This window comes from Ornithorhynchus anatinus, chromosome 4, assembly GCF_004115215.2.
Source record: "Ornithorhynchus anatinus isolate Pmale09 chromosome 4, mOrnAna1.pri.v4, whole genome shotgun sequence".
Lineage (NCBI taxonomy): Eukaryota > Metazoa > Chordata > Mammalia > Monotremata > Ornithorhynchidae > Ornithorhynchus > Ornithorhynchus anatinus.
This window is the reverse complement of record NC_041731.1, coordinates 79149551-79162486: the sequence shown is the minus strand read 5'-3', so window position 1 is coordinate 79162486 and position 12936 is coordinate 79149551. Positions and strand designations below refer to the sequence as shown.

The following is a 12936-nucleotide window of genomic DNA, read 5'->3' as shown; positions in this document are numbered from 1 at the left end:
CAATCCCCATTTTACAGATGAGGTAACTGAGGCACAGAGAAGGGAAGTGACATGCCCGTGGTAATGTAGCAGGCAAGTGGCAGAGCTGGGATTAGAACCATGACCTTCTGATTGTCTCTGTTGTTGAATTGTACTTTCCAAGTGCTTAGTACAGTACTCTGCACATAGTAAGCACTCAGTAAATACAATTGAATGAATGAATGAATGAATGAATTCTGACTCCCTGGCCCGTGCTCTATCCACTATGCCATGTTACTTCTCATAGTCCCTATCTCACATGGGGCTTACAGTCTAAGCAGGAGGGGCAACATGTAATGAATCCCCATTTTACAGTTGAGGAAACAGACACAGAAAAGTTAAGCAACTTGTCCAAGGTCACGCAGCAGGCAAGGAACACAACTGGGATTAAGAGCCCAGCTTCTCTGATTCCCAGAACAATTTATTGCTCATAAATCACTATTATTACTCTTTTTGTTTCCAGTCAGAGCATGAAAACTTTGTTGGAGAGGGAAATGTGTCTTATCTGATTACCCTATATTATCCTAATGCTTGGTTAGGAGCACAGAGATGTGAAAGTCAAAGTTACTAGTCAAAGATGAGCTATCCCAGGGTGAGAAAAGGAAGATGAAAAGAACATTCCCATCACAAATTTCTGTGTGTGCTACTGATTCCTGGACTAGGTACCCAAGTGGAAGCATTCATCACAAATAATGGTCCTTTGGTCCTTCATTCATTCAGTCAAATTTATTGAGCGCTTACTGTGTGCAGAGCATTCATTCTTTCAATCATATTTATTGAGGATTTACTGTGTGCAGAGCACTGTACTAAATGCTTGGAAAGTACAATTCAGCAACAAAGAGAGAAAATCCCTACCCACAATGGACTCACAGTCTAGAAGAAGGGAGACAGACATCAAAACAAGTAAACAGGCATCAATAGCATCAATATAAATAAATAGAATTAGAGATATATGTACACATCAGAACAGTAAAACAGGCATTAATATAAATAAATAGAATTATAGATGTGTACATATATGCACAAGTACTGTGGTGTGGGGAGAGGGGGTAGTGCAAAGGGGGTGAGGTGGGGCGGAGGGGGAACTGAGGAAAAGAGGTGCTTAGTCTGGGAGGCCTCCTGGAGGAGGTGAGCCTTCAATAGGGCTTTGAAGGAGGAAGTGTGATTGTTCTAAAAATGATATATCTCTGCCTTATTGTTAAAATGCTTTAGAAAATTGTCATCCTAAATTTGGCTACTCTAAATTTTATTATTACTGGAAGAGAGAGAAAAGTTTCCTTATGAGGTCAGGTGTCCTTTGGAGGTACAAAGAAAGGAAAAAGGGTTTGACATTCCAGAGTTTGTTTTCATTTCTTATGAATATTCAAGTATTAATAGAGAATCTCTCTAAGTGTAGATGGAAAAAATGGCATTGATTTGCTTGAGTTTCCATCACTGGTGGTCACTGTCCAAGGAGAAATGGGACATTTGGAAGATTTTCCATTTATATAAGATCTTTTGGTTTCTTATTTTTCCCATTTGTTGTTTATACCACTTACTTGGGGAGTTTCACATTCATTTGTAGTCCAGTATCTGAATGTCCAAACTTGATATATATATAAAATAATCAATGTTTTAATTTTTTGCCAAAGCAAAATCCCTCTACACACTACACATCCCCCTATAGAATTTCAAGCCATTCATTGGGTATAGGGGTATTTAGAACTAAGTTTCTCATATCTGGGTAACTGTAGCTGGAGTCCAATAACGTTCATCATACTTATGAGTCAGATATTGTAGATTGTGACCTATGATTCATCTTAGGCAGTACATTTTCATTTCTGGTTTTTGAAAGCAGTTTGATTCTGCATTCTTGCTGTCTGACCAGATACATGAATCAAGCCAATCCCATTATGAAATTGTAAGCCTACTGCTTTTCATTTTTAGGTGCCAGCTCACTTAATATTTCAAAATTATGTTTGTGTTCTAGGGTGTCCCAAAACCAAGTTGGCCAGCACTTTACCTTTGTGCTCACTGACATTGAAAGTAAGCAGAGATTTGGATTCTGTCGATTAACATCAGGAGGCAAAATTTGCCTGTGTATCCTAAGGTGAGTATTTGAAAAAGATGAAATTATTTTCCTTGTATATATGGCTTATTTTTGCTGTGGCAGTTCATTGAGTATAGAATTCACTAAATTTCTTTAAAATACACCTACACTTTTATATATTACATAAAATTAATGATTCATTGCTGTTCGATTATCGATGTTAGTATGAATATAAAATATGATTTTATAAACATGGTATATGTTAACCGAACATATCGCCTAGATTTTCAACATCTTATTTTCTGTCTTTACATCTCTGCATTGAAAGACCCAGATTTGAAATTATGCAACCTTAGAAAAGGAGTCACCTGTTGTGAAAACTCCTTTTCTTACTTCAAAAAGCCTAATAATAGCCAGTGGTTCACTGTGTAATTAATGTAGCACTTATATTTATGCACATATTATGTAGATGTATCTGGGAAAGGAGCATCTCCCCACCCTTGTCAAATAAACACATGACAGAAATAAAAGATTTAGCTCATTCTTCAGAAATCATAGAAAATCATATTTAATGTTATGTGTTTATACTCTAAAAAGCAAGTAGATTATTAAACAGATAACTGAATAATTCATGTGGCATTTGTACTCCTTACCTGGTTACCACATCTGCATGTGTGAAATTGAGCCCCAGAGCGGAGGTACAATTGAGCCCGATATTTAAGCGGGCTGCAAACCGATTGGAAAAAAAATTCCCTTTAGACTTACAGTGACGGGTGAATTCAGACTTGCTTTTGTGCAGCGAGGTCAGTAGAAAATCTTGTCTCCAGCCCAAGCCTCCACTGGGGAATCCAAATGCCTTTGCAGTAGCAGCAGCCACAGCCAAATGCATGCAAATCTTCTTCGTTTCTCTGAGCCTCACTTGCAGAGCAGTTCAATCCAAAGGCTGAGATGAGAAGTCAACTTTGCCAGCCTGCCGTGTTCTTGGCTTTCTTGACTGCAGACATGTCTGGGGGATGTAGTTTGCATGAAAAGGTCAGGGTTTAAGGTGGCCAGAGACCCCGATTCAGACGGGACCACCCTGACCTTTGCAGCTGGGTTGAAGAGGCTCTGGCAGTGGTGCTTCCATCAAGATGTACTATATGCACTATAGTTTTGAATTTGTTCTTGCATTACAGAGAAAATCATCTTTGATACATTACTGATTTTCTTAATTTGTCAAAATTCTGTTTATCAGTGGGGTAGCCCAATTGGCTTTTGAGGCCTGGTTGAGGAGAAATCCAACTCATCTAGAAAACAATCCTAAATTTCAACTGGAAACCTCTCAGTCTTGAATGGTCAGTTTTGGCTGCAGTCATCACCTGGTCTAGCCAACAAGTCCCCTGTGCTATTCAGTCATATTTATTGAGTGCTTACTGTGTGCAGAGCACTGTACTAAGAGCATGGGAGATACAATACAACCGTAAACAGTGACATTCCTTGCCCAAAACGAGCTTACAGTCTAGACATGGGGAGACAGACATTGATACAAATAAATAAATCCCAGATATGTACATAATAATAATAATAATAATGTTGGTATTTGTTAAGCGCTTACTATGTGCAGAGCACTGTTCTAAGTGCTGGGGTAAACACAGGGGAATCAGGTTGTCCCACGTGGGGCTCACAGTCTTAATCCCCATTTTACAGATGAGGGAACTGAGGCACCGAGAAGTTAAGTGACTTGCCCACAGTCACACAGCTTACAAGTGGCAGAGCTGGGATTCGAACTCATGAGCCCTGACTCCAAAGCCCATGCTCTTTCCACTGCGCCACGCTGCTTCTCATTACTTTGCCAGCCTGCCGTGTTCTTGGCTTTCTTGACTGCAGACATGTCTGGGGGATGTAGTTTGCATGAAAAGGTCAGGGTTTAAGGTGGCCAGAGACCCCGATTCAGACGGGACCACCCTGACCTTTGCGACTGGGTTGAAGAGGCTCTGGCAGTGGTGCTTCCATCAAGATGTAATTCTGCATTACATAAGTGCAATGGGGCTGGCGGAGGGGGAAAAGAAAAGGGAGCGAGTCAGGGCGATGCAGAAGGGAGTGGGAGAAGAGGAAAAGGGTGGAGGCTTAGTCTTGGAAAGCCTCTTGGAGGAGATGTGCCTTCAACAAGGCTTTGAAGCAGGGGAGAGTAGTTTACTGTTGGATTTGAGGAGGCTACTCACTGTAAGGGGGAAGTGGGGACGGTTCCGATTTTTTTGTTCTCAGTCACTCTGTTTCAAGTTCTTTCCTCCAAGTTTCTGACAAACCTATGCCCATATAGAAGGTTGCAAAGGTGTGGAAGATCTCACCTTCCTCCACCCCCACGACTTTTACAGAACCACTTGGTTATTGTACCAAGTGATCAGAAGCTCTTGGGGGTTTCATTCATTCATTCGATCATAGTTATTGAGCTCTTACCAAGTGCAAAACACTATACTAAGCACTTGGGAGAGTTTGTGACCAGTCAGCATTCAGGGAAATAAAGGCAGGGAAGCCCTCCCCTTCCCCCCACACCCAACACCCTCCATCAGATGGGGACCCTTGGATAGCACCTTGGAGAGGCAGTCCTGAGCAGAGGGCTAAATAAGCCCTGGAAACTCCCACCAGAAGTATTTCTGACATTAGTTACCCAGTTGATTTTGCTCTATCTTATCAGTTCTTGTTATGAAATAATTTCACCCAATATTTGCCTATTGGGCTTTCCAACGATGACACTAAAGTCTCTGGAAGGGTGTAAATGATTAACATTATAGCAAAGAGGCGTAATCGTTCATCTTTGAAACCTTTAAGCTTGGTTGTCCACCTCTCGGGTTCAGCTGTTTCATCTGTCCTTGAAAATACCTGGCTGCGGATGTGATGGCAGAACGTCACAAAAATGCACGTTTGTTTGCTGAAGGACTGTAGTACAGTTGCCCATTTCATATGGCTACGGCTCTCATAGTTCTGTAGTTGCTATGACTGTGTAGAGCTGTGGATGATGGAGGCTTGGCCCCAGAAATATGGTCCATATTCATTCATTCATTCATTCATTTATTCAATAGTATTTATTGAGCGCTTACTATGTGCAGAGTACTGTACTAAGCGCTTGGAATGTACAAATCGGCAACAGATAGAGGCAGTCCCTGCCCTTTGACGGGCTTACAGTCTAACTGGGGGAGACAGGCGGACAAGAACAATGGCAATAAATAGAGTCAAAGGGAAGAACATCTCATTAAAACAATGGCAAATAAATAGAATCAGGGTGATGTACATCTCATTAAACAAAATAAATAGGGTGATGAAGATATATACAGTTGAGCGGACAAGTACAGTGCTGAGGGGAGGGGGCAGGAGAGGAGGAGGAGCAGAGGGAAACGGGGGAGAAGAGGGTTTAGCTGCGGAGAGGTAGAGGGAGCAGAGGGAAAAGGGGGGAGCTCAGTCTGGGAAGGCCTCTTGGAGGAGGTGAGCTTTAAGTAGGGATTTGAAGAGGGGAAGGGAATTAGATTGTCAGAGGTGAGGAGGGAGGGCCTTCCACGATCACGGGAGGACGTGGCCCAGGGGTCGACGGCGGGATGGGCGAGACCGAGGGACGGTGAGGAGGTGGGCGGCAGAGGAGCGGAGCGTGCGGGGTGGGCGGTAGAAAGAGAGAAGGGAGGAGAGGTAGACCTGACATCAGACCTGACATCCAGCTGGGCATTCATTCATTCATTCAGTTATATGTATTGAGTGTTTACTGTACTAAGTGCTTGGGAGGGTACAGTACAGACACATTCCCTGTCAAGAGCTCACTCTTGGGCCATGCAGGGTGTTACTACTAATGATAATGGTATTTGTTAAGCGCTTACTATGTGCCAGGCACTGTACTAAGTTCTGATTCTCCCTAGAGGATAGATTCTGTGTTACTCAGCTACCTGGCTGCTGGCTTCCATCTCAGTCCTCCCCCAGTGCCCAGGCTCCTCAGACTCTACTGTCACCCTGCCTCCCTGCTCAGCCTCGACTTACCCCTGTTTCCCCCAGGAGCTCCAACCCTCCAGTGCAGCTGCAAACAGCCCTGTATCCCTCTATCCTCTCCCCTCCCTCCCCATCCTCTGCCTCTGGCCTGAAATGCCCTCCCTCCTCTAACTCGACAGACAGCCATTCTCCCTGGCTTCAAAGCCTTCCTGAAGGCCCATCTCCTCCAAGAGGGCTTCCCTGCCTAAGCCCCACTTTTCCTCATTTCCCATTCCCTTCTCGTCACCCTGACTTGCTGCCTTTGCTCTCCCCCCCTTCCAGCCCAAAGCACTTATGTTCATATCTGTAATTTTATTTATTCCCTTGCTCTTCCCCCCTCCCAGCCCCAAAGCACTTCTGTGCATATCTGTCATTTTATTTAATAATAATAATAATAATAATGTTGGTATTTGTTAAGCGCTTACTATGTGCCGAGCACTGTTCTAAGCACTGGGGTAGACAAAGGGGGATCAGGTTGTCCCACGTGGGGCTCACAGTCTTAATCCCCATTTTACAGATGAGGTCACTGAGGCACCGAGAAGTTAAGTGACTCGCCCAAAGTCACACAGCTGCTGACAAGTGGCCGAGCCGGGATTCGAACCCATGACCTCTGACTCCAAAGCCCGTGCTCTTTCCACTGAGCCGCGCTGCTTCTTATCCCTTTGCTCTTCCCCCTTCCCAGCCCCAAAGCGTTTATATACATATCTGTAATTTTGTTCATTTGTATTCATTCAATAGTATTTATTGAGCGCTTACTATGTGCAGAGCACTGTACTAAGTGCTTGGAATGTACAAGTCCGTTTCCCCCACTCTAGACTATGAACTCGTGGGCAGGGAATGTCATTGTTTATTGTTGTAATGCAATAGTAATAATAATAATTACAGTATTTCTATTTCTTAAGCGCTTACTATGTGCCAAGCACTGTACTAAGCGCTGGGGTCGGTACAAGCAAATCAGGTAGGTCACAGTCCCTGTCCCATGTGGGGCTCACAGCCTCAAACCACATTTTACAGAGGAGATAACTGAGGCTCAGAGAAGTGAAGTGACTTGCCCAAGATCACACATCAGAAAAGTGACAGAGCCGGGATTAGAATCCAGGTCCTTCTGACTCCCAGACCCCGGGCTCCAACCACTAGAAGCAGCTAGAGAAGCAGCGTGGCTCAGTGGAAAGAGCGCAGTCTTGGGAGTCAGAGGTCGTGGGTTCTAATCCTAGCTCTGCCACTTGTCTGCTGTGTGACCTTGGGCAAGTCACTTAACTTCTCTGTGCCCTCATCTCTAAAAATGGGGATTAAAAATGTGAGTCACGTGAGACAATCTGATTACCCTGTTTCTACCTCAAGGCTTAGAACAGTGCTCTGCACATAGTAAGTGCTTTACAAATACTATTATTATTATTATTATTAGAACATGCTGCTTTCCTCTGGGTGGCCCTGGGCCCGGGAGCTTCTGATCTTCTAGAGATTTGACGATAGAGGCCCCAGCTTCTTCTCATCCTCCGCTCCTGGGGGTGGGATGTGGATTTGGAGGGGATGAGGGACATTGGCCAGAGCCCACAACACTCGTGGACTCTGGGTGGGATGGAGACTCAACCACGACAGTCCCCAATCCATTCTGATCTCGTGCTTTTGTAAATAACGACCCCTCATGTGGTTGTTCAGTTTAATTTTAGTATTTCATTTGATTTCTAGTTAGCTACCGAAGCACGCTCCTTTTCATTTTCACAGATAAATTATCCTCATCAGGACATTGTGTCCTTCGATTTTTTCCCGTGTTCCAGTAAAGGCTCCAAAAGTAGTTTGTGTTGATTAGGATTTTACAAGTGGTTGCTGATTTTTTTTTGTTAAGTGCTTAATGTGTGTCAAGCACTTTTCTAAGCACTGGGGTAGATATAATCCATCAGGTTGGACACAGCCCGTCCCACATGGGGCTCATAGTCTAAGTAGGAGGAAGAGAATTTGCGATGTGTACATGTAAAGTCGACTTCATTTTTCATTAGTAAAAATGTCCTACCACCATTAATTTTTCCTTTAGGATTTATTAGTGAAACATTACGACTATTAAATTGTCACTTAGAATTTCCAGTGAAATAAGAAAGACAGGCTTGCCTGGAAGTCATATACAGCTCTCCTGCAGGACAAAGCTTTACATTTTGCCTTGTTTTCTTAAGGCAAATCCTTGAGAACAGAATGTTTCAATTTGACACATTTTGTGTCAATTTTCCAGGCAGAAAAGTAACCTCTACCTATTAGGGATTTTGTTAGGGGAAGACGGAGTCTCCTTCATTTTCTTTGATTAGTAGACGTTAGAGTCCCGCTGATAGTTCAGGACTGTTAGTGATTACTTGACTATTTGACAAAAAGCATTTCCTTTCCTTTATTTAACCTCTGACCCACAGATGTAAAAGTTTTATCAGAGCTATAGTGGAGGCACACGTGAGGTGGAAGTCTCTTGGCTACTACAAAGGTGACTTGTGACTTTAACTACAAGTGTGAACTCTTGCCTTGAGAATCTTAAGGGATAAAAGAAAATATTAAACTCTTAATTAACCGTGAAGCATTTCTTGCCTTCTATTTTCTGACAGAGTGATCGTTAAATGTCAGACCTTTAGTGTATTTCATACAGACAAACTTAGCTTCCATCAAGATGTACTATGTGCACTATAGTTTTGAATTTGTTCTTGCATTACAGAGAAAATCCTCTTTGATACATTACTGATTTTCTTAATTTCTCAAAATTCTGTTTATAAACCTACTCCTTTCATGAAATTTATAAACTCATCAGAAAAAATGGAACCGGAGAGGAATTTTAATAAATGAAGTTTCCATTTAATTTTGGTTTAGTTTTTATGGGAAATAAATTAATTTCCAAATCACTATAATTTATCGTATTAAATATCCATCATACTTTAATGGAGTTATTTATAAATTAATTAAAATGAAATATTAACATTTTAGGGTCATTAAAGGAGCAGCATGGCCTAATGGAAAGAACACGGACCTGGGAGTCTACTTCCGGCTCCAACACATGCCTGCTGTGTGACCTATGTGAAGTCACTTAACTTCTCTGTGCCTCAATTATTTCATCTGTCAAATGGAGATTAAATACATGTTCTCCTTCCTACTTTGATTGTGAGCCCTATGTGGGATAGGGGCTGTGTCTGACCTGATTAAATAGTATCTCCCCCAGTGTTTAGAACAAGGTTTGACATATAATAAGCACTTAGCAAATATTATTATTATTACCATCATTATTATCATTATTATTAATAATGATGCTTTTAAATTTCCATTTTTGTGCTCTTTTAACTTAATAGAAATGAAATGTCTCAACGCCTAGATATCCCACTCCATCACCATTTGTATTTTTTAAATCAGGTTGTATCATACTTGGAAGTTTAAAAATGCAAAGTGATTTAGAATCTTTATTTTTAAATTTAGAAATAGAAATATGCTTCCAGATGAGTTGCTTTATAGGAATAGCTACTTGGCTTCTTTTTTTCCTCTCAAAAAATGGAAAAGAAATCTGTTCATACTTCAGATTACTTAAAAAAGAAAAGGAGACAATTAATTTGATCGGTATACTGATCTCTTTGGTTATGGCTTCAGACCCCTCTAAACTGTAAGCTTGCTGTGGACAGGGAACGTGTTACGTTGTTATATTGTCCACTTCATAAATGCTTAGTACAATATTCTGCACCCAGTAAATGATCAATAAATATGGTTGATTGATTGATTGATTGGCTTTATTAAACGGAGTCCTTGCTGTGTGGACAGCAGGTAGCCAATTTGAACTTGGGCAAACTCTGGCTTGTTGTTACATGGTTAGTAAAAGTCCTCTTTTGTTGCCTCCACCCTATTATTGAGAATCCAGGGTACAGGAAGTGAGGATGGGGGGCTAGGAGACAAGAATTCCTGACTCCAACTCCTCACATCCCTGACCTGAAGATCTGGGGGGGGGTGGGTCAGAAGCCAGGTAACCTGCTGCTTTCCCCTTTTCTGATCCCACAATAATCCTGCTCCCAATCCTGGCAATACCTGAACTCGGATGGAGAGCCGAGAGAGGAATGGGAGGAGAAAGGGACAGTTGATGGAATTGGGGAATTTTAGGTGGTAATAGTAATAATAATAATAATTGATAATTATGATATTTGTTAAATGCTTACTATGTGCCAAGCCCTCTTCTAAGCACTGAGGTAGAAACAACGGTAATCAGGTTGTCCCACATGGGGCTCACAGCCTTAATCCCCATTTTCCAGATGAGGTAACTGAGGCAAAGAGAAGTTAAGTGGCTTGCCCAAGGTCATACAGCAGACGAGTGGTGGGCACAGGATTAGAATCTATGTCCTCTGACTCCCAAGCCCATGCTCTTTCCCCTAAGCCAGACTGTGAAGAAGAATGTTGCACCTATTCTGTGCCCATCAGTGTACTAGGCAGCTATCTATCAATCAACTGTATTTATTGAGCACTTACTATGTGCAGAGCACTATCTTAAGCCCTGGGGAGAGTACAACATAGTTGCCAGATGCATTCCCTGCCCACAACAAGCTTACTATCTGTTGGGTGTAAAACATTGTATTACGTTCCTCTTATGTACAGAGTGACTTACTGAGCTGCTCGTTTTGGGTAGGGAATGTGTCTGTTAATTGTTATATTGTACTCTCCCAAGTGCTTAGTACAGTGCTCAGTAAATATGATTAAGTGAATGAATGAACCTGCTGGGTGCAGAACACTGTAATAGGTAAAAGCAAAAGGCATGATCCTTACTCTGAAGGAGCTAACAGTTTAATGAGAGGAAATAGGAAGATACAGATTGTATACTTACAGTGGGAGTCAAGAGGAAAAATATTAATGGGACACAGATACAAAAGTAAATAAAATAAATGAATAAAAGAGTGGAACATAAAACTGATAGCCACATAAATTCAAAGGGTAGCTGATAAGACGACATGACCCACAACAGCGAGATTAGTAAGGAAAGCCTTAGGTGGGAGGTGGGTTTGGGGGTGAGGAGGGTTATGGTTCGGATCATTTGATAGAAGAAGGGAGTTCTAAGCATGGAAAGACATGCACTGTAAATCAGAGACAAAGGGATTGAAAGCAAGATACAGTTAGTAAGTAACTTGGAAGAAGCAAAGAAGCTGTGAGAAACTGCGTGACCTAGTGAAAAGCACACGGATCTGGGAGTCAGAGGACCTGGGTGCTAATCCCCCTAGACTGTACATTCGTTATGGGCAGAGAATGTGTCCGTTAATTCTGTTACATTGTACTCTCTCAAGCATTTAGTACAGTTTTCTGCACATAAGCACTCAATAAATATGACTGATTGATTGATTAATCCCAGCTCTGCCTCTTGCCTACTGTGTGAAGTTCATTTTAATAACGTAACTTCTCTGCGTCTCAGCTTCCTTCTCTGAAAAATGGGGGTAAAATACCGATTCTCCTTTCCTCTTAGAATGTGAGTCTGTGATGGACAGCAACTATGCCCTATGTGATCACATTTCATATCTACTTAACACAGTGCTTGATACATTGTTAATGCTTATTAAATGCCACTGACATAGGTAAGGCATGTTGGAAGAATGCTCAACAGTAGCTACCCTGGCACTGCTCTTATTCTATCCGGATCACCTGAACTTTTCCAGAGAGAATTTCCAAAGCTCAGTGAGCTCTTTTCATTCATTCAATCGTATTTATTAAACACTTACTGTGTGCAAAGCACTGTACTAAGCATTTGAAAAGTACAATTCAGCAGTAACAATATATATAACAACGATATAGCAATAAACAGCGACATTCCCTGCCCACGGCAAGCTCAGCCTAGTTCCTAAGGCATTGGAGAATGTCTCTCTGCATCATCCCAGTCAAACCATCACCTCACTATAGTAAGGCTTCTAAGGAGAAAGTGTGTCTGGAAACCCTCCAAAGACAGCTGGACTATCCAGGTTCAGGAACAACAAACGGCTGCCTAGCCCCACAAAAAAAGACCAAGTGGCAACCTTATCTCACATTTTGGAGATTTAAAGAGTTACTTCTCGTGTGGGTAGGGAAAGTGTCTGTCATACTGTTAGACTGTACTCTCCCAAGGAGTTAGTACGGTGCTGTGCATGCACTAAGCACTCAATAAATATGAATGAATGAATAAAAATAAAGGCTCAATAAATACAATTGAATAATTACATCAACAAAAAGGATCAAGACCTGATATTTTGTAAATTTCAGTTTTATACCTTCGGTAGTCCGTTATTTTATTCCATCATCTCTGCGTTACCACCAATCTTGAATTAAATGGACTTAAATCCCTTAATGGCTATTGCTCTGAGATAAGCTATGACATAACTAATAGAGTCCAGATACCATGCTAACTAATAGCAAGTCATGATTTGAATCCTAAATTCATTAGAATGAAAGATGCAATTGAAATACCCAACAGTCTCTTTCAAGAAACCTAATGCAACTGAATAAATGGAATCAGATGTACTTCCTAAGGGAATATCAAATTTTGGTGTATTTCATTGCAATTTTCTGATCTCTGTGGCTCACACAAATTATTCAATGAATGACAGAAAACTTTACAATAACATGTATTTTATGATGCTATTAATTCTTTTATTTTTTTATTAACTCCTTACTTATAACACCTTTTTTTTGATATGTTTTTCAGTTACTTGCCATGGTTTGAAGTGTACTATAAACTGTTAAATACTCTGGCAGATTACTTGGTTAAAGAGCAGGTAATTATACCATTTGAATTAAAGTCATGTATGAAGTAACCACATAACTAATCTGCAAGTTAATTGAGTAACTAATTTCCAGTGATCATATCTTGGTGAATTGGAGACTAACATCATTTTCACAGAAAGCCATTGAATTGATGGTCAGAAAATGAGCACATCATTATCTTT

General features: G+C 41.3%; 1 protein-coding gene across 3 annotated transcripts in view; it reads left to right on the top strand.

Moving 5' to 3' along the window:
* Nucleotides 1-12936, top strand: part of DENND1B (DENN domain containing 1B) — a 302717-nt gene that overhangs the window by 137131 nt on the left and 152650 nt on the right. For all 3 annotated transcript variants that reach the window (XM_029062651.2, XM_029062649.2, XM_029062648.2), the window contains exons 5-6: nucleotides 1988-2107; nucleotides 12696-12765. In XM_029062651.2, coding sequence (XP_028918484.1) covers nucleotides 1988-2107; nucleotides 12696-12765 — 190 coding nt within the window. The remainder of the gene's footprint in view (nucleotides 1-1987; nucleotides 2108-12695; nucleotides 12766-12936) is intronic.